Source organism: Cygnus olor, chromosome 4 (genome assembly GCF_009769625.2).
Source record: "Cygnus olor isolate bCygOlo1 chromosome 4, bCygOlo1.pri.v2, whole genome shotgun sequence".
NCBI lineage: Eukaryota > Metazoa > Chordata > Aves > Anseriformes > Anatidae > Cygnus > Cygnus olor.
Window position 1 is genome coordinate 60,066,319 of NC_049172.1, and position 20,391 is coordinate 60,086,709.

The 20,391-nt window shown below is 35.2% G+C and overlaps 1 protein-coding gene across 7 annotated transcripts in view; it reads left to right on the forward strand.

Moving 5' to 3' along the window:
* Positions 1–20,391, forward strand: part of KCNIP4 (potassium voltage-gated channel interacting protein 4) — a 436,897-nt gene that overhangs the window by 320,942 nt on the left and 95,564 nt on the right. The window contains exon 1 of one of the 7 annotated variants that reach the window (XM_040555569.1): positions 8,090–8,697. The exons of 5 other annotated variants lie outside the window; for them this stretch is intronic. In XM_040555569.1, the coding sequence (XP_040411503.1) occupies positions 8,586–8,697 (112 nt within the window). In that variant the 5' untranslated portion in view covers positions 8,090–8,585. Of the gene's footprint in view, positions 1–8,089; positions 8,698–20,391 lie in introns of those variants that run through there. One more of the 7 variants, XM_040555573.1, reaches the window with a different exon arrangement.

Below are 20,391 nucleotides of genomic sequence, written 5' to 3' on the forward strand. Positions count from 1 at the left end.
GAGGCCATCTTGTCCAAACCCCCTGCTCAAGCAGGGGCACCCAGAGAGAGCAGGCTGCCCAGGACCACGCCTGCTCGGCTTCTGAAGATATCCATTGAGGAAGACTTCACAATCTCTCTGGCAACCTGTGCCATGCTCAGTGATCTGCACAGCACAGAAGTGCTTCCTATGTTCAGAGGGAACCTCCTGTTTTCCAGTTTGTGCCCGTTTGGGCACCAGGACAAGAGACACCACAGAAGGAGCCTGGTTCCATCTTCTCTGCAAACTCCCCCCAGGTATTTATAGATATTTATTAGGTTCTCCCTGAGCCTCCTCTTCTTCAGGCTGAACAGTCCCAGCCACTCCTCATAGTCTCTCAGCCACTCCTCATAGGAGAGGTGCTCCTGTCCCTTCATCATCTTGGTGGCCCTGCATTGGACTCTGTCCAGTATCCCCATGTCTCTTTTGTACTGGGACTCCAGAACTGGACACAACACTCCAAGTATGGCCTCATGGGTTGATGCACCTAAATGATATTTTGTCACTGATTGGAGAAAAAAAAATTAAAAAAAAAAATAGACATGTTTCAGAAGCTGTTAATAAATCAAACAGTAGTACATAAGCAAATAGCATGGACTAATTCTGAATATTGCATCATTCTGAATGGTTACCACATTCTACAGATGTGTAGTCAAATCTACATATTTCATATATAGTCCAAGTCTTAAACACACTGAGGGGACGAGATTGTGACTGTAGGCTTTTTGATTTGTATTTCTTGAAAGTGCTGCAGCTGTATAATATAGTTTTTTTTTGTTTTGTTTTTTTTTTATCTCATCTTTACAGGACAGATGCACTTTTAATAAGTACATTAAATGTAGAAATATGCCAGCCTCCTCAGACTTTTATAATACTTTCCTGTTGCTATGGGAAAGTACAGTACTTCACCTTTCTAAAAGCTAATAAGAGAAATAGAACATTTATTGTACATATATATTAAACCAGAGAAAGACAGGTTCATCACAAGATAAGAGCTCCATGGTAGTGGCATACATATGATCGTCTTTAATAAAATATTTTTTCTCCAGTTTAGTTCCTAACCATACCTTGAACCATAAGCAGCCAGCCACACCAGTTTTGAAATAAAGGTGTTGTGCAGGATAGCTTCAGGATTTTAAAATGATAGTTGCCTTTGAGGTTTGGATGATGAATATTCCTGTTGATTACTAGAATATTAGGTTTTGAAACTAAAATACATGGATCATTTGTTTTCTTAATCATTACAGCAGAAAATGCCTGTAACTTTGTGTAGGAACTCATCTGAAGTCATCTAACAGCTCTACAGGCCATAAAAATGTAGCTTTTTAGATGTATGGACAAGCATAAGTAGATGTAGTCCTAATTTGCCTAACAGAAAATGACTGAATGTGGAGCTGTGAAAACTGCTACTCTGTCCCATCATTTCTACCAGCTTAATCTGAGGCCTCCCAGTAGGCCCTGTTTGCAGAAGTAAAATGGTTGGTAAAGGTGTCATCTGATCCAGTGTGTAATTGCAAAAGTATTAGTGAAAGAAGAAAATCTGCAGGTCAGACGCTGCTTTTACTATTTTCTTTCCAAATGTGCAAAGACTGAAGAGGAGGGTTGTGCAGGAAAGCAAACAAACAACAACAAAAACCCCACACCATTTTATTATAACCTGGGAAAGGATGTTTTACTTGTAAGGTTAGTAAGAGAAAGGAAGTTCAAAGAGGTATTCAGATAATATTGGGAATTGAAGATGAGACGTGCCTCAGGCTTGAACTTTTTTATAAATGTTTGCATTCCCATTCAGGGATTCCAATGACTGGAGAAGCAACAGTCATTTAATTTTAGAACCAATATATAGCAAGCTTTTTGTGGGGTAAGTTTTCCTTTACCGATTCTCTGTTGGGTGTGTTAACCCAGTCTGAGCCTTATGATAACACAGCTGCATTACAGGTAATAAAGCAATTGGGTCCAACTGGCCATAAGTAGCTACATTATACTGCAGTTCTCCAGTATGGACATACATTTATGCTTACAAACTTGGCAGTGGCAATTGCTGCTACTGCAACATCAAGTGAACATAAAAGGAAAAACAGGTCTGTGGGCTGAGGACATAGTCATACAATTTAGAAATAATTTAGTTTACCAAGCAAGCCAGTGGGCTTTGCAGTAAAACAAAACAGAATTTGATTACCTACTATTACTAAATGTGATTTAACCTTGTTTAGGAAAGAGAGGGTCTCTCTCTAGTGCTTTGCTAACGCTTTATAAATTAAAATGCTGCAGTTACTCCCATGGCCATTCTGTTTAATTTACAACCCACTTGCATACTAGCTATTTAAGACATAATTGTATAACATGTTATGTCAATTAATTTTATAGAAAAAATGAAACCACCTGTAGCTGTTATGTCATGGGAGGGAGCTGGTAATGGTTGTCTTATGGGATTCTTTTTGGCTCTTGTTTTCAGGTCAGTAATGGCAGCAGTCCTTTGATATAGATCAAAGTAAGAACAAAAGCTTCTAGGAGCAAGTGAGAGTTGGAAGGTGAAAACAAAGAAAGGAAAAAAAAAAGTAGTAAAATCCAATTCCGTAGCATAGAACCAGACTACTAAAATGAGGAAATCAACTTTAGATGTCTACAGCCACAATATTGTTTCAGTGTAATTTACTTCTAAGGATGAGACCAAACATTCAAAAGCTTGGATATCATATTTTCTCCCTTGATTACAAACCAATGAAATCTTATCTTGCCTGTACAGGTGTTGATTTTTTTTTTTTTTTCCCTCAGCCTATATCCACTTACAGTCATTAAAGATCTAGGACACTTAGTATAAATATTAAAGATGATATATGAAGTCTGACAAATTTCATCTTGGGTAATTACACTCTGCATAGCTCTTCTACCTAGAGAAAGTTTTTCTGCAATTTTGGTAATGTAAGTATTCTGCTGGTGTGATATTGTGCTCTTCAGTAGCTGCAGCACTGGTGAGATGAACAGTGATTTCATATATTAGTCTCATTTTTCTAAGCATTTTATGAAAATTACACAGTATTGTGTGTTTATCTGTAGCAGCCTATGCAGGAGGTTTTACATTCAAGAAAAGTGAATTATTTTACCCAATAAAAATTATTTCAATCGTTCTGAAATGGATCTGTGTAAATTAATTACTCCTGGTGGTTCCCCAAATGCTTTCTACTTGCCACAGCTTTCTTCTTTAGATCTGAGATATAAACATTTCTGTGTAGAAAACTGAAGATTATTGCCTGTGAACAGATTTCTTACTGGCTAGATAGTAGGAGGATTAAATTCATAATCAGCCAGATAGCTTGCCTAATACGCTCAGATCTGGCATCAACAAGAAATTGAAGATTACAAGTTCAGCTGACCTGCACGTAGGTGCCCTTTCTATGTTTATTTGACAGTTTCTTTCTCTTCTGGCTGACTGACATTTCCCTTTGGAAATAAGAGTACAGAAAGAAGGACAGCTAATTAATACCTCCAAATTTTGTTTCTATTTCTAGCTCAGCAGCAGTTTCCCTTTTCAGCCACTTTTAGGGAAAATCTCAAATAGTTTCTGATGAACTATTATTGCTAGCCAATTAAAGCTTTTTTTTTTTTTTTTCCCTGTAAATTAGTTATAGCACTGGGCAGATGTAATCATGTAGGAAAACAGTGTAATTCAAGTCAATTAGCAAATAATGATATATCCTCACCTTGAAAAGTGTGTTCCATTTTGGTCAGATCCATTCTACATTAGACAATAGCAGATAAAGAATGTCTGCGTAGAAGAGAAATGGAAATCAAAGTATAAAGAGAGCCTTTATCTTTGAGAAAAGGGTGAGAAGACTGATGTTTCCAAGAAGATGTTAAAACCAAAATATAGTGGAAAGATAAATTACTTCAATGTATTTGGGATCAGATAGGCGTTCTTATTTCTCTACTGTCATGTACAAAACTCAGAAGAAATTGAAAAGAGGGAGAGTTTATAAATGACAGTGAAAACTTATTGTAAGAACTAAAACAAAAGCTGTCATTAATAAATTTGAAATTTAAAACCATTAAAAGGAAAACATATACTTCCCATTTTTACTCTGCTAATTAGACTGACAGATTGTAGTTAAAAGATAAGATTTTACTGAAATTAAACTGTTACCAATGTAAGAGAAATATGATAATGCCAAATAATTTTGAAGACCTTTGAAATCATATAAAATTATAGAGAAATTTTATACCTTAATACATAAATCACAGAATTATTATTTATCTATTTTTAGAATTTCAGAACAGTTTATTCTGTGTTTGTTCTATTCATAGCATCCTGCATGTTATCCTGAAGCATTATGATGTGTTAAATTGGGTGGATTATTGTTTGTTTTGAAATGGCAGATCTTATCCTCTTTTAGTCAACTTTGAAATTATTAAAATTCAGTTCTAAGCTTTATAAATAATATCTTGGAGCATTTGTTTCTGCTTCGAAGAAGCAGGAGAAAATTGCAGGTACTCTATGAGTACACAGCAATCAGATCTAAAATTTACTTGTATATAATACACTGTGTTATTTCAGGCATCTATTTTATGTTCACTGCGTTCCATATGTGAATCATTCTATTTAAAATGATCAGAGTAGCCAATAATTAATTGGGATTGTTTGTGGAAAAATTATGTAAGGACTCCAAAATGTGTTTCTTCTACTAGATCCTGCCAATTTTGGCATATCTGCACTCAGATATGTTCAGAACTCCCTGAGGATTTGTGCTTCCAGAGAGAAGATACCTTCTACAGTGCTTCAGCACAGGTTTCTCTTCTATGCTTTCTTAGAAGAGAAAAACTTATGCTTGCACAGATAATCATCAAGGGTTCAGAAGGGGAGGCAGTAAGTCCATGGACATGATCTTCTTCAACATATTCTTTGAAGAACACCGTGCTTTGACATACCTGCTGCAGCCTCACACTGCAAGATATATACCCCTTATTTTGTGGGGTGGCAGATCAGCCTAACATTGTAGTTTTGTGTGTTTTGTTGTTAATTTGGGAGTGCTCTGTATTGGAGTTTAGCTACTGACATACTAATGCTTTCCCATAATTAATGGTTCGGTAAACCCACAGGGCAGTAGTGCCTGAATTTCAGGCAAAAGTTAAAGGTTCTACTTCAAATATTTGTGGAGAAGAATATGCAGCTAGCAGAAGATGCAGTGTTTAGGTGTGACAGCTTTCTAACAATAGTGACATATACATATATATATATTTATATATTTCTTACAACTTATTGAAGAATCATAAGAACGTTTATGCGAATTTATATGTATTGCTAAGAGAGTACCATGATGCATTGCAATGCCCAAAACGAAAGAGGAAATTAAGACAAGAAAATAAATCAGTGCAATGCTTGGATATTATAAGCCATCCACTGCTGTTTCATTGCTTCATGTAAAAGATGGTGTTTTCTTTTGTAACTTGGATATGGCGATGATGAAAAATTCCTTTCCTTTGAACAGCTTTTAAAATTTGCTTGTAGTGTCAATATAGGCATTGACACTACATTTCCTTTAATACACTATGCAACAGAAATAAAGGCCTGTCACAGAAATATTTATTTTTAAATAATACTCAAAATATGAAGTGAGAGAGAGAAATTACACTTCACTATGAATTTAGGAAGTAATCAGAATACAATGAGGTGTCTTATATTTAAATGAATTTTATAATATCCTTGTTCAAGAGTGATTTAATTTTCAAATGCCTAGAGGTATGGATTTTTATTTTTTTTTGATAGAATGACTTCCAGAAGAACTGAACTCTGTAAATTGCACTGTTGTTTGAATCTGTTGCATAGTGTATTAAAGGAAATATTTCATTCATCACTTCTTGTTCCTTTCTATGTAGTTTATTAACCTTACTGCTTTACATGGAGTTTTTACGTGGTTCTTCTGACCTAGAGAACTATCATGGGAAATTACAGGAAAATTCTACCTCCCCCTCCCCCCCCCCCTTTTTTTTAAGGAGGTAATCTTGGAAGTCAGTAATCAATTAGTATTAGTAAGCAAGTTTATATATTAGTAAGAAAGTTTGTATATTAGTAAACAAGCTGAAAAATTCTTCTGTCACTCACCTGCAGAACAGGCAGAATTGACCCCCAAAACTCAAAATGGTAGTCTCTGGTCCTTTCAGTTTTTAGAAGGGATGCAGGTCTCTTTCCTTGTGTGAGGACAAAACAAAAGACTGGTTATGGCTGACACCATTTCTTTCTGGGTGGCTTTCTGCACATGGGTTGGCACATTCAGTGGTGGAATAAATGGCCTCTCCACTAAAGAGTGGAGAACTCAAGAACATGAGGTAACCTAAACTACTGCAAAAATGTGGGCCAATAAATTTCTCCATTTTAATAGTTTCCCTGATACTATTTATTAATAACTCCCACCGTTATATTGTGACTGTTTGCATTCCATTAGGATTATTTCTTTAGTGTCTGTAAAAGAATACGGTTGAAAGTTTTCATCCTGGGATCACACTGATCCCTGAAATATTGTGAATGGTTGGCCATGCTTGATCACTTGAGAAAAAAGAATAAATTTTTGGAAAAAAAAAGATAAAAATAAATGGGAATAAATGAAAGGAGAATATAGAAATCAAAGGTGAGAATGAGGGAAGAGAAATATGTCAGAGCCTTAAAAGGGGAGGATTATATGCAATAATAAAAAATTGCAAAGGGGAAACAAAATGTTACTTTTTTTTTTTTTTTTTGAAAAGGAGCAGAACTTTGCAGGAAAATATATTGAATAACTATTTTACAACATAAGAAATGTACAGGTTGAGGATAGTGAATTTTGTTTGATTTATTTTTATTGTGCTTTCCTCCTACATCATTAGCTTTACAGCTTAATAGGGAAAGGAATTGACATTCAGCTTGAGAGCACATACAAATATTATAGAACTCATGATATTTTAGTATTAAATATCCAGAAGATTGAAATTAGAGAATATTGTTGCTTATATACTACATAGATATAACCTAAAACTAACTGGAGTCCATGTGATTTCCCAATGAGTAAAAATATACATCTCCTGGAGCCCTGTCTATAGGGAAAATTCTGTGATTTGTTATTGTAATTAACTAAAGATAGCCTTCAAAGAAAAACAAACAAAACCAAGATGGTAGTCCCTATGAAATTATGTTCTTCTTTCTCTTCATGGCAGTCTGTAAACAACAGATTGTTAATGTTACAATTTGTTATTATCCATATTTAAAATAGTAATAGCTTCCTGATCAAAAATAAAAGTTTCTAAGCTTTTCAAAAAGTTAGTAAAAACTGTTTCTAATGGAAAGAGTTAAGTGACCTAAGATTAGTGGTCACTACCAGTCCTCATTTAAGAGACTGTTTTTAGTGTTAGATTATATGTGTTTCTTGATATATATTTTTTTTTTTCTGACAGTTCCTTTTACATTACTGCCTTGTATACACGTGGACAGGATTTAGTTAAATTATTAGGATGGGCACAAGATTAGTGTTTAGGGTTAACCTTACACTTTGTATGCATGTGCAGATCCTATTTTTCACACTGTGTACCCTCCTGGAAATCACGTTAATAAACACAGGGCAATTAATTTTATACAGACTGTCCCCTAAATCATCTGGGATCACAAGCTTCTTTTGTTTTTCCCCTGATGCACAGCCTAGGCAAGATCTTCCCAGTAGCTGTTGAAAATGCCTAATTGCCATTTATAAGATCAGGATTTGGGGCTCGACACTTCTAGGTTAATGTTCTGAGACAGAAAAGCACTGTTCTGTTTCTCAATCAATAAATAATACATTCTCCCTGGCTGCAGAATAGAGGTTTGGACACTGCATGTCTCCTTGACAGCACTATATTTTGCTAGCTGGAGGCACCAGTCGTGCTGATGTGCATTTCTTTAATTTTCAGTCTCATTTAGACTAAAGATTTTAATTAGATGCTGGTGATGTTTAAGAAGAGGAAGGAACAGTGCTTCCCTACATTATTTCTTGTAATGCAGAGGGCAGGGGTTTTCTGATGTGCAGTATTCGGCATGTGTGGAAACAGATGTCTGTCTTTAGCAAACTGTCATGTGTCACACTTAACAAAAATTGTACTAAAATAAGCTGGGGAAGGACTGTGAAGCTCAGGGAGAATCGCAAAGCCTGGGTCTGGAAGCACCGGAGTGCAGAGTGCTGACAGCAGCGTGCTCCGTCGTGCAAGTTTGCAGGGAGCATTTCTTCTTGGCACCGACACAGCAAAGTCTTCACTCCTGACACAGATGTTCCTCCAGCAGCTCTGAAGTAAGGCTGCTTGCCGGATACCATGCCATGCCCGGGGGGTAGTGGTCCACCTCAGCCTTACAAGTTGACTCACTACTGATTATCCAGTGCTTAGAGAAGCATGAGATGCGGGGCTATATCTAATAATTCTGTCTCAGCTAGGGTGGCTGGTGGATTGCCACAGCCCAGTGCAACGTCGCTTTGCACCACTGCAACTTTCTTCAAAGCAAACTATTGGTAAAATCCTCTCGTTTCCCTCTGATCACGAGCTGGTGTGACGACTGGAATGATTTGCCTGTTGGAAGAATGTTGACTCTAGAGTGGGAGTCGGAGGGACTGCAAACAGTGGGTATTGTTGTGATTATATTTGCATCTCTGAAGCTGCTTCATTTGCTGGGACTGATTGATTTTTCTGAAGGTAAAGTGGTCACTTGCAGTTTGTGCTGTTTGTAGGTGTGGTATCTGATCTGCTAAAATAGACTTAGAAAGCATCAGGTATAAAAGCTGGGAAATGAAAATGCTTGGGAAGTGAAAATAGCATTCAGACTAAAAATCTCGGTTTGTTCCTGCTGGTTACTTTGTTATTGTAAAACAAAAGTATATGCTAGCATCAGGTTGGAATTTTACAAGAAATTAGAAAGGATGAAAACAGTGTACATAACATTTATCTGTCAGTTGCCTTTGAAAGCTGTTCACTGATAGAAACTTGGTACATTTAGTGGATCTTAGTTCACATTTATAACACTTTGCTTTTCTGATTTATGATGCAGTTAGAGTTTTGTTCTGTCTCGGTATCTGTCTTTTACAAATCAGTTTCATAGATAAATGCAAAACATTATTACTATAGGATAGGTAATATAGGTGCAAGTTTAGGAACAAATCTGCTTTACACCTTTCAGAAAAATTCATAGATGCCAACATTAAATATGGGTATTTTAAATATATAACAAATGTATGTTTTAAAACTCATTTGCTTGCTCCGATTCCTGTCTGCTCTCTACTATATGGGTTGTATCATTTAGTCTATGCTCAAAGAAGACATCACATTAATTTTAATAGGATTTTTATCTCTATACAGTGTTTGTTTAATACATACTTTATAGAAATAGGCTATTTCAGTTCAGTTATTAATGAGATCTTTGGCTGTCAACTTTTCAACTAAATTTCTTAGTGTGGACTGGTGTAGTAAACAGAAGCTATTCACTCACAAAAACCTTTTCTCAAAAACTACTTTTTTTTTTTTTCTTTGTGTTTGTACATGTGAGACCAAACCTCTTTTACTGTGTAACTGTTTCAGTGAGAAACACATAGCCAAGAAGAACACTCCAGCTTTCTGAAACATTAACTTTTCATCATGGAATAGGATCTTTGATGGCTGCAGATTCACATCATCACCTCATAAAATCATTCAATGTGCTGATAAAATGTGAAATCTTTAACATAGCACTTCTGTAGTTACTGAACTATTTAAATAAATCATCCTTAAAGCCATATGTGAATAAAATATATACCATTTCCTATTTTTCTGTATAATACATTTGTTATGGAATTGTAAAATTACTATTTGAATTCTAAACAAATGTGTAATTTTTTCTCATAACAACCTTTTCTGTTTGTTTCTTTATGCTCCGGGTGTGTAGAATTTTTAGCATTTAAAAATTCCTGTTACTAGATATGTGCTAACTTTATTTTTATTCCACATAGTAACATAATTTATAGAAAAATAATTATATGTTTATACACTTTTTTTAGCAGATGTGCACAGTTACATCTCTTTCTTAACTTTTCACAGAATGATGTTGCTGTTAAGTCTGGGAAAGCGTTTCATGTAATTTCAACTATAAGCTTTCCAAAAAAAAAAAAGGTAAAAATTGTACCAATTTTAATATAAATAGTAAATTCAAGACAGTATAACATCAGAAATCTAACTTTTTGTGTTAATATACTTATTAGTGCCATCCATGATAATACAATAATTTCACTCAAAAGTACCCAGTGACATAAAACCAGTCTCTAAATGTAAAAAGCCTAAATATTATAAAGTAGAGTGTATATATATAACATCTCCAGTGTGAATGGCTCCAATGACTTAGGGGATTTCTAGTTCCCTTAAGGCTGATGTAGCCTATTTAACTCATCCATATTGTTGCACTGCCATTGCCATTAAACAAGAATTCTGCCCCAAATGATTAAGGAATATTTGTAAGGTATTCAGAACTTATGGGCTGTTGTCCTCACACTGAATGCAAGGCCAGGTTTGTTGATATGCAAGGAGGACCATGACATTCAGGTCAATGTTGATCCTGAAACCAAAATGGGCAATAAGCCCACCCCATCTACCCCACAGAGGCAGGGTGTGAAGCACATGCTGAAATATTTTTTTTTTTCTGTAGTTAGGCTTTCTGAAGCATTAACATGTTTGTCTTAATATCCCCAATATATTGACTTATTTTGAAAATGTCACTGATGGATAGGGCATGCTTGTCCCAGTGTTTGCCAATAAAGGGCACAGAAGACAGCTAAATAACAAATCCTTAGTTGCTATCACATTAAAATTACACTGATTTTTGTTGAAGTTGTTGTGATGCACTGCCTCAGTTTCTACCAGCAGAGTGAGTTGTCTAAGCCCAAACCAAGGGTAAACAGCAGAACTAGGACCAGAAGTGATCCACAAAAGCATTATGGTTTAAGTAATTGGAGTATTTCCATGCTAACCGTTCACTTTTCCTGTCTGTCCACACCCGTGTAGAGGTATCTGTAGCTTCACTGCTTGTTAATCTGTTTGCAGTGTGAAAATGCAGCAGCTTGTTTATTGTTTATTATCATTTACAGCATGACACAAACTACCCTATATCTTGTATGCAAGCACTTCATAAATTATTTTTTTAAAAGAACAAAGATTAAAAAAAATAGTGCACTCACAGGAACCAAACAAACAAATAAACAAACAAAACCACCTCTTCTTTGACACTACGGAGGTATTTTACCCAATATGCTTTTTCCCCATAGACCTCTCCCACAAAAGTGTACCTTCAGCTGTAGCTCACTGTGCAGTCTATGGTGGACAACTACCCTCCCTTGCTTTATATGGTGAAGGGGTTATGGTGAAGAAGAACTTGACTGTCCACACTTCTCCATGGGAAAGTTAGAAGAATCCAGGCAATTTGTTTATTTTTTGTTTTGTTTTGTTTATTTTTTGTTTTCAATGTTGAGTACTTGACAGCACAGGGAACCTGACTTGATCCTGTGTCCTAGTCTAGGAATTATGCTGTGCTGCTTCATCCTTCCTCCACTTTACAGACAGCAGGAAAGAAAGACCAGAAGGGGACAAAAACTGGCTTCACCGGAGCTAGCAAAGACAGAATTGAATCAATACCACTTTTAAAGTGAGAGAGTGAAAATCTCCTTTTCCTCTCCTTCCATTATTTTGTAAGTAAGTGGTTCGACACTGATCAATATTTTTCCTCCTGCTTACTTGCCAGAAACTTTTGCTGCTGGGCAGCTTCCCTCAAAGCTTTTGTTTTGTTACACAGCTGGAAGGGGAGTGGAGGAGGGAGTTCAGAACTGGAGCAAAGGATCAGAGCGCCAGACATAAAGGGAATTCATCCACTAGAAACAGGGAGGGGAGAGACTGGCAAAATGAAGGATTCACTTTACTTTTGTGTGCACAGAATATCTCTCATGTGGTAGCTGTATGGGATACTATATAAATATGCGTAAACAACATTACATTTCAGGGGACTGCATAAACCAAAGTCTTCAGTAGGACAAACTTAGTACTTCCTCCTTCATCATGCATTGATTATGTTGTATAACACCTCAAGTAGAAATGTTTCTTTTGTGAGTATAATCAACCAGTGATGCAATCTGTTCCACACCCTGCTATTCTCACTCTTTTCCTTCCATTAAACTCTGTTTTCTGAGCTTGCTATTATTTTTCAAATGCTTTTTAAGATTTCATTTCATATTTGATGTACGAATGGCCAATTAACTCAAAATCTTTTGAGCAGTAGGACCCACTAGTCATGCCCTATAGGTCTTTCAACTGGATGGACCATCAAGACTACTTGATCGTCATTTTTTCTTACTGTGATGCAAAATAAACAGTAGTTTACTTACAGTTATCAATAAACATATGTCTGTAAAGCCAGCTTTGAGAGTGAACACTATTGCTGTTGTGGTAGGAATTTGGAAATTAGGAGAGGGGGTTGTATTCTTTAAATAAGAGTATTTGTCTGTCTTTGGACAGTAAAGTAACAATTTTTCTTTCAAATCATCCAAAAGTTGGATGGACGGAAGTCCAGAAGTCATATTAGTGCATTTGAATTGATTTGTTCTGTCACACTAACATGCTGAAGTGTGTCCTTGAAATGTGTCCTTCTTTTTTTTTTCTTTCTTTTTTTTTTTCTTTCTTTCTTTTTTTTTTTTTTTTTCTAGCTATTCTGGACTCAAACACCTAAAAGCACATAGAGGATAACCTTAGGTCTGTCTGCAACCATCTGTGTTAACATGTTGTAAGTTACCCTTACAGCTTAGCAAAACCAGTAAGGTTTAAAATATTGCCTCAAGTGCAGTATGACTCTCCCCCTTAGTAAATGAATGATATGGGGAAAGATATACTGCTGACAAATTCTCCATTGCTTTGTACTCTTCTAAGAAAAAGGGCCCCAAAAAGCATGGGAGTTTTGAGGAGAGATACTTTGTTTAGATGTGACTGATAAGAATTATCCAAATTTTAATGTCCTTATACCTATGAACTGGTGGCTGTGCTAAAAGTTTGACTTCTATCAGGCTCTCCTATCATGCTCCCTTCCATAAAACATCTCTCTCAGATAAATGGAATGCAATATAGCATCACTCCACAATAAACAGAAAGGCACGGAATATACCACACAGAAATACGTCCTCTAGCCTTTCCTCAGCAGCTCTGTGTAGCACCTGATTAGGATCTGTTATCAGTAAGCTGTTCAGTTTACACGTGATGAAATGTCCATTTCTTGCATATACTTTTTTCTTCTCCAGAGACACTTGTGGGACTGGGGGAATTATTTCATTCTGAGTAAGTCAGTATGATCTGCCTCAAAAAATTCTGGATGCTGCTATACAAAAAAATGGATGCTGCTATGCTATTGTCAATTCATGGCATCAAGGCACGTAATATTGTTAAGTTTCCTGTGATCATCAGTGATCAGTGATGCTGTCACACCAGAAACAAGAACTAATAATTCCTTCAGCATCAAATATATTAGCACTTGTGCACTCATACTTTTTATTTATTTTTATTTATTTTTTTTGATTGCATTTGGGACACGCCATCTTAAATAAGACCATGATCTTCTTATGTAACAAGAGAACAATCTTAACGTAATTGTATCAAAACTGAGGATTTTGTTTTGTTTTGCCTTTACTTTAGTGGCTTTACTACCTAGACCCAATGATAAGATGCACAAGTTATATACAAATGTAAAGTAATGCACTCAATAAATGAAGACTTTGACTTGTCAAAAACAGGGAAATCATGCATCAGCCTGAAAAGCATGTTTGCTTTTACCAAACTATGAATTAAATGGGACAAATTGCATAAAAGTTTTGAGGAGGGCCTTATTATCTTATGGACATCTTTTCTTCAACAACTTCCCATGGACTTCCCATGGTAAGGTTTGTGTGAGGATAGGAATGACAGTATCAGCTTCTCCAGGGAATTTAACACCCAGACAGTCTGAATCAGTGAGGTCATTCTACGTCCATAGCACTCTGAATTCAAAGTTTGGGTACTGGCTGTATGAAAAGTGGAAAGACATATTTAAGAAACGCTTGAAATACCTGGTATAAACCAGGAAGATTTCTATAGGGACAACTTAGGTAGCCTTCACATGAGAGTTTCCAGAAGGATCAGATATTATGAATTTTCTGCACTGTTCAGATAAAACATTTCTTTTGCATTCACACACTGGGCTAGAGCTACTCTCTGGTTCAGGATCACACTTTTGCATCCTATCTTGGGAAAAGTACCTTTTGGCCACACTGCTGTGGGAGAGCCCTTCCCCTCGATTGAGGGATGCTCCTTTTGAACGTTTAGTTCCTAGTCTTGATTATTCTTCAAGAAAAGTTTCTTAGCGATAGTCATTTTAGTCTGAAGAATTGAGTATTTGCAAGCAATTAGGGCAGTTTGTCCATGTGTTCATCTTTGCAAAGACATAGTTACTTTTGAGCCTCTTCTGACCTTCTTTCAAGGAATGCTGGCTGAGTATTCATCTTAAGTAGATCATACAAAGACATGTTTGTTTGTTTGTTTTTGTTTTTCTTTATTTATTTATTTTACCACCTTTTCTGCCATACTAGATCAGACACCCCTTTTCTCAGGATCATTTTAGTGTCATTGTTCACGTAGATTCTGAATACCTGTATTGACTATAATACCTATATTGAGAAGTGACTGGAGTGAAATGTATTTGAATGAGCACTCCGAGGGGGAAAAAAAAAAAAAAAAAGGACTGGGTTTTATTAGGTTGTACTGTACGCATGAACTGTAACCTACCTTTAATCTCACTGTTACAGGTTGCTAAAATAGATTCTTTATCAACAAATTATATCAAAAATGAAGAAAAGACCACACCGAAAACATCCAGTATTCAAACATAACAGCCCCAAGAACCACTGCTGGGTGAAATAACATGGCATTTGAAAGGGAAGGATGTATTTTCTTTCAGAATATAGAGAAAAACATACAAAACAGAGGCAAGTAACATGTATTTGATACATGTAGCGAAGTCTGCATCTAACAGCACGAATACCAGAATCTTCCTAAAGAATGACCTGCATACATATTTTCCCTCTGTATGCTGCCATTGCTTCAGGTTCAACCTGCTTTTAAAACGTACCTCCACATAAACTAATTCATTTTAAGATGACAGAGATTTGCTATGACAAAGTATGCTTCTGAAACATAACTGCACTCAGTCAGCTGAGTTAAGGTGAGGAGAGAAAAGCATTGCTAATCGTGAATGTACTTCAGGGCTGAGAGTCTGGAAGGCTTTACTGTTAGAAAATGATACTTGCAAGCATAACTAAAGCATTACCTAAAGTGGCATTATAGAACAAGATTAAAAATATGCAGTAATGGAATGAGTGAATGAAAATAAATAAATAAGCACAAAAATCCTTAATCGTGCACTGATTAGTCACCTTTAGTCTCTTGTAATCTTAAATTATCTGTTCCTTGTTTGATGCAGTTTTCAATGAGAATTTTTTTTTAACCTTTGATATCAACAAGAACATGGGAGATACTAGATTTTTTAGGGATTTATGTCTCTGGATTATATGTAGACCTATATGAAACATCAAAATTTACAGAGCAGTTGAATCTCTTCCATGTAATGAGAAAATGATAATATAAAGCACTTATACTATAATTTTATCGTCCATTATGCATTTTAGCTCATAATAAAAATTCTCATGAAATTATCTTTGAGAAAAATTGTAAAAGCAGCCATATAGCTGAACTTGCAGTGTCATCTGGCACTTAATGTTGTATAACTGCTTCATGCTACTGTAGCAGCATAAAGAAGCATATATATCAGGCTCTTCAAGTTATAGAAATGTAATATGCCCTTCTAAAGGCTGCAGTCTCTGAACTTTCAGAACTACCATAACAGTAGATTGAGTACATGGTTGTATGCATCTGTGTACATCGGTTTAAGAGAAAGAAATAATCTAAAATTAACACTTTGCGTGACAAATTTTGGCACTAAGTAACTTGTAATGGCTATGGTATCCCAAGAGAACAGCAGTATAGTGAAAGGTCTGACAAGTTCTTAGGTGGTATTGGTAGAAGTTGGTCACTTTTTATTTAAAAAAAAAAAAAAAAGTCATTATTGGTCAATTTATTATTTGTCTATAAAATATATTAGTGATGAATAGTCTATAAATATTAAAGTAGCAGGCTGCTGGGTAGATTTAATATTTTATATTTGCTTTTAAATGGATGGATGGGTTCCATACTTGCATTTGTCTGATTTTCAAATGTTTATTTAGATGAATTGATCTTGAATATTCCTGATAGGTATCTGCCCATATTTTAGGTATATTTTATTTTCAGCCTTCCACTAATCACTTAAGAAAGAATGAGTAATGTCGTATAAAACAAACAATTGTTCAGACTACAGGGCTTTTGGAAGTTAGGAGGTATATTGATCCCAGTTCACTGAAATGAGTTAAGCCAAGATGAAATGCAGCAGTTCAGTGCCTTTTATGATGCTCCCAAAGGTAGTTTGTTCCTTGCAGATAAAACTGCTGGGTTTGGAGTGGGAAAGTGGATTTAGAGGAGAGAAGGGATGGTTGAGAATTACAAGAAAAGTAAGGTCTAGTTTGCTCCGTGATCTATCACCAAGCAAATAAGTAGCAAGGCAAGGAGGGACTCAAAATAGAAAAAAAAATGGGGAAAAAAAAAAAAAAAAAGGAAAGTAAATAATAATATTACATTAAAGCATGTACACCTATGTAAGAAGAGGAAATGTAACATTCCAAGCTTAAAAAAAAGAGAATTATATTCCCCGATAATCTAATGGGGACACCACACTAAGTCGTGACCCTTCAGACATCACAGCATCAGAACTGCTGGTTCATCCTGGCTATATCATCCTGACTATAATGTTCAACCTATGTACTAGCAGTTTGATTTCTTGATTTTTTTTCTTCTTTTCTTTTTTTCTTTTTTTTTCTTTCTCTAACTGCAAATTCTTTAATTTCCTTTGCTTGCTGATAAAAGATGGAGTTCTAGATTCTGCACATCATCATGAAATTTGAGCTCAGGTGAACTGGGTAGGTTGGCATTTGTATTGCAAGGTTGTGTTTTTGAAAAAGTAATCTGAATCTCTACCTCAGATGGCAATAGAAGAATAGTCCACTTGATGTGAAGTATCATTCTTGCTCCTGATAGTATCTTTCAACAAGTGGTAGGGCAGGGGTACTGCTTACACTGAAATAGTTACTGTTGTGTTTTTGACAAAACAGAGTGGGAGTGATTATTATCCTTAGATAACCCACATTCGGATTCTCCCTGTATTTCTTCTATAGTTTGAATTGTTTATAAGGTGCTTCATTATTTTTCTGTCAGATGGGTATCAATCGTTAACAACTTTAGTTGCATAATTGTAAGAATCAACATTAAATATTTAGAAAGCTGGGTTGGCATTTGGGAACCCTCATAATGATTCCCTTCCTTTTCACTAGAAAATAGTGAAAATTATACTAGTTAATTCACTGACTGTAGTGAAGGTAAAGAGATTAGAATTTGTTTCAGAGGCTATAGTAGTGAGGTCAGCCAAATAAGTACTGAGAGACACACATCAATAGAAGTATTGTTAATCACACTGTCAAAACCAGGAGCTCAAGTTTGAAACTTGATTGTTGTAAGTGATGGTTATAAGTAGGTTCAACCTGTTGAGACTTTTTAAACCAAAAAGGAACTCTGAATCCAATAAGAAATGCATTGGCATTAACCAGTAGCCAAGACTTCATTCTTTATTATGAATTATAATTATTTTCTTGTTGAGAAAGCAGGTAGTCTCATCTCAGATTCTAAAAAAAATGTGGTTCCAATATAAATTACAATAAGATTTTTACTGTAACATAGTAAGCATCTTCTGTTTTATTTCTATATAGTTTCTTCAGCTATAAATGTTTTGTATTGCCTATTTTTAAGCATTTACAAACCATTATATTTCTTCTTTATTACAAGTAATATATATTTGTTCTCATGATTATACACAGAGTAATACACTAATTTATGAGATATACAGCATATGTAAGACATGGTATAGCACATATAGCACGTATGTTATTAAATATATGGCAAATCATTTTCGATAATTTTCATTTTATGGTGTAATAAATGCAAGTACGCAGATTGGCAGTATCTCACAGACTGAAAAAAAAAATGTCAATTTGTATTTCCTTTGAAGTATCTCAAAATACAGGCCCTATTTCTTCATGTCTTACCCATATGATATTCTTTCAATACAATATATTTGTAAGATACACACACTTTTAATTTCAGCAAAAGATAATACTCTGATATTAAAATGTGGAGAATTTCTTTGGGATTCTAATATAAATATAAGAAATATAATTCATTTTAATTTAAACTTTTAACATAAATTATAAATAATAACTTGAAGGAGTATTTTTTATAGTTTGACATTTCAGATAGATTCTTTCTTGTCTTATTTCAATAATGACACACTGCAAATACATATTTCTTTGCTATATTTCAGTAATGAATAATATGATTTACATTGCTGAAAACAAGCAAACAAACAAATACCTGTTTCCAGTTATTTCTTCCTCCTCTGAGAAATTTTTATTCTCATTACTGCAGTCACTAAATGGACGCTAATCAATTAATTTCCAGTAATTGTTTAGGGATTGGATTCAGTTCCTGATCCTCAGATATATCAGAAAACTTTAATGCTTTTTTTTTGCTTGCTTGCTTGCTTTTCTCAGATGATCAAATATAATGCATTGAACTATATAAAATTCCAGGTGATTTCTTCAGAGTTTTTACGTCCACCACTTTATTCTCTTAGCAGAGTATTATGTGCAATATAGCACATTCCAAATATAGCAATCAACATAAAAGTATAGGCTGCTTTTTGTTATAAGTAGAGAACCTCAAAGTACTAACAATAAATGGATGCTTCACCATCTACCCATATATTACCATGAATTTGTGCTTCTGGCTTTTTTCCAAATGGAGATGAAATTGCTGAAAATAGTGTTATTAAAAGCTTTTATTCAGATCTCTTTACCTGTGCAAGGTTAAACAAATATCTCATGGATGAACACTTGAATAAAAGCACCTGAAAAGTCATAATTAAGTAAATTCCTTAATACTAAATCTTTTTCTTTTATGAGTTTTACTGAATTATGGAATTGTGCATCATTTGTATAACCGGAGACTATAGTCACATGCATTCTATCAGTTACTTTTAAAAAATAAGAGAGTGTCTGCCCAAAGGCTTTACAGTTCAAGGACCATTTCTGTTTGTGTAGCTTTGGAAGCAGCCAGGCTGTTGAGTCAGGGAGCAGCAATCTCATTTCTAGTTCTCTGCTGCTGAGGAATAAGTAGTGACAGGTCAATATTTATGGCAGCTCACATTTTCTTCACTCTGTATAGCATCCTAATCAGCAGCATCTGATGGGAGGGGGGACTCAATGCCATGCTCACATGAATAGAGAGCAGAGCAGAGCTGGTCTTTGGAGGCATCCTTACCTGAGTATAAATGGCAAATAACCTAATATTTACATGCAAAGATAACATACAAAGGCAGGTGAAGATTTTCTGCCTGCTACATGGACCACAGCCAGTCCAAGAGGCATTGTAACAGAGGCACGTTTTGGGTGCAGTGTTGAACTAGAAGTATTGTGATTTCAGATTTCAGAGAAAACATTTCTGAAAATTAGGCCATGTTTCTAGGTATTCATCTATGCTACCTAGTTCAGATGTCTACATTTGAAAATGGGGTTTAAGCATTGGTGGTCCTTGCATGATATTTATCCTCAGCAGAAAGTCTTTTTATTTTTTAATGCTTTTAGACCTTTTAAGCAGTGGTATATATGATTGGTCTCTTCAGTGAAATGAATCCAGGCAGGTCTAAAGCATGCCCTGGTACTTAATTTCTCCAGGTTTTGGTGGATTGATGTAGCGGACTCAGATGGCCGGAAAGCTGCCTGGAAACTACACCAAACTGTATAACACCAAGAAAACAATTTATAGAAAACGTATTTGAATACTCATGTTCATTTTTATTTCAAAAAACACAAGACTTACCCTGCAGGTAGTAAGAAGTATTATTTAACACCAAGTGATTCACAATGTATTATTACTGTACTACACAGTTGCATACTTCTGAACAACAACAACAAAAAAGTACCTAGTAATAGTTTCATTACTTTATTCCTATTATCACTGAAGTCATAAATTAGAGCATTCCTTCTGCTTTAAAATTTATTTCAGAATGCCTAAGAGAGTCTAGTTCTAAAAATGAATGAAAAATAAGCATTGTATTTACCTGGTTATTCTAAATAATTCACATTTTCTATTGTTTTTTTT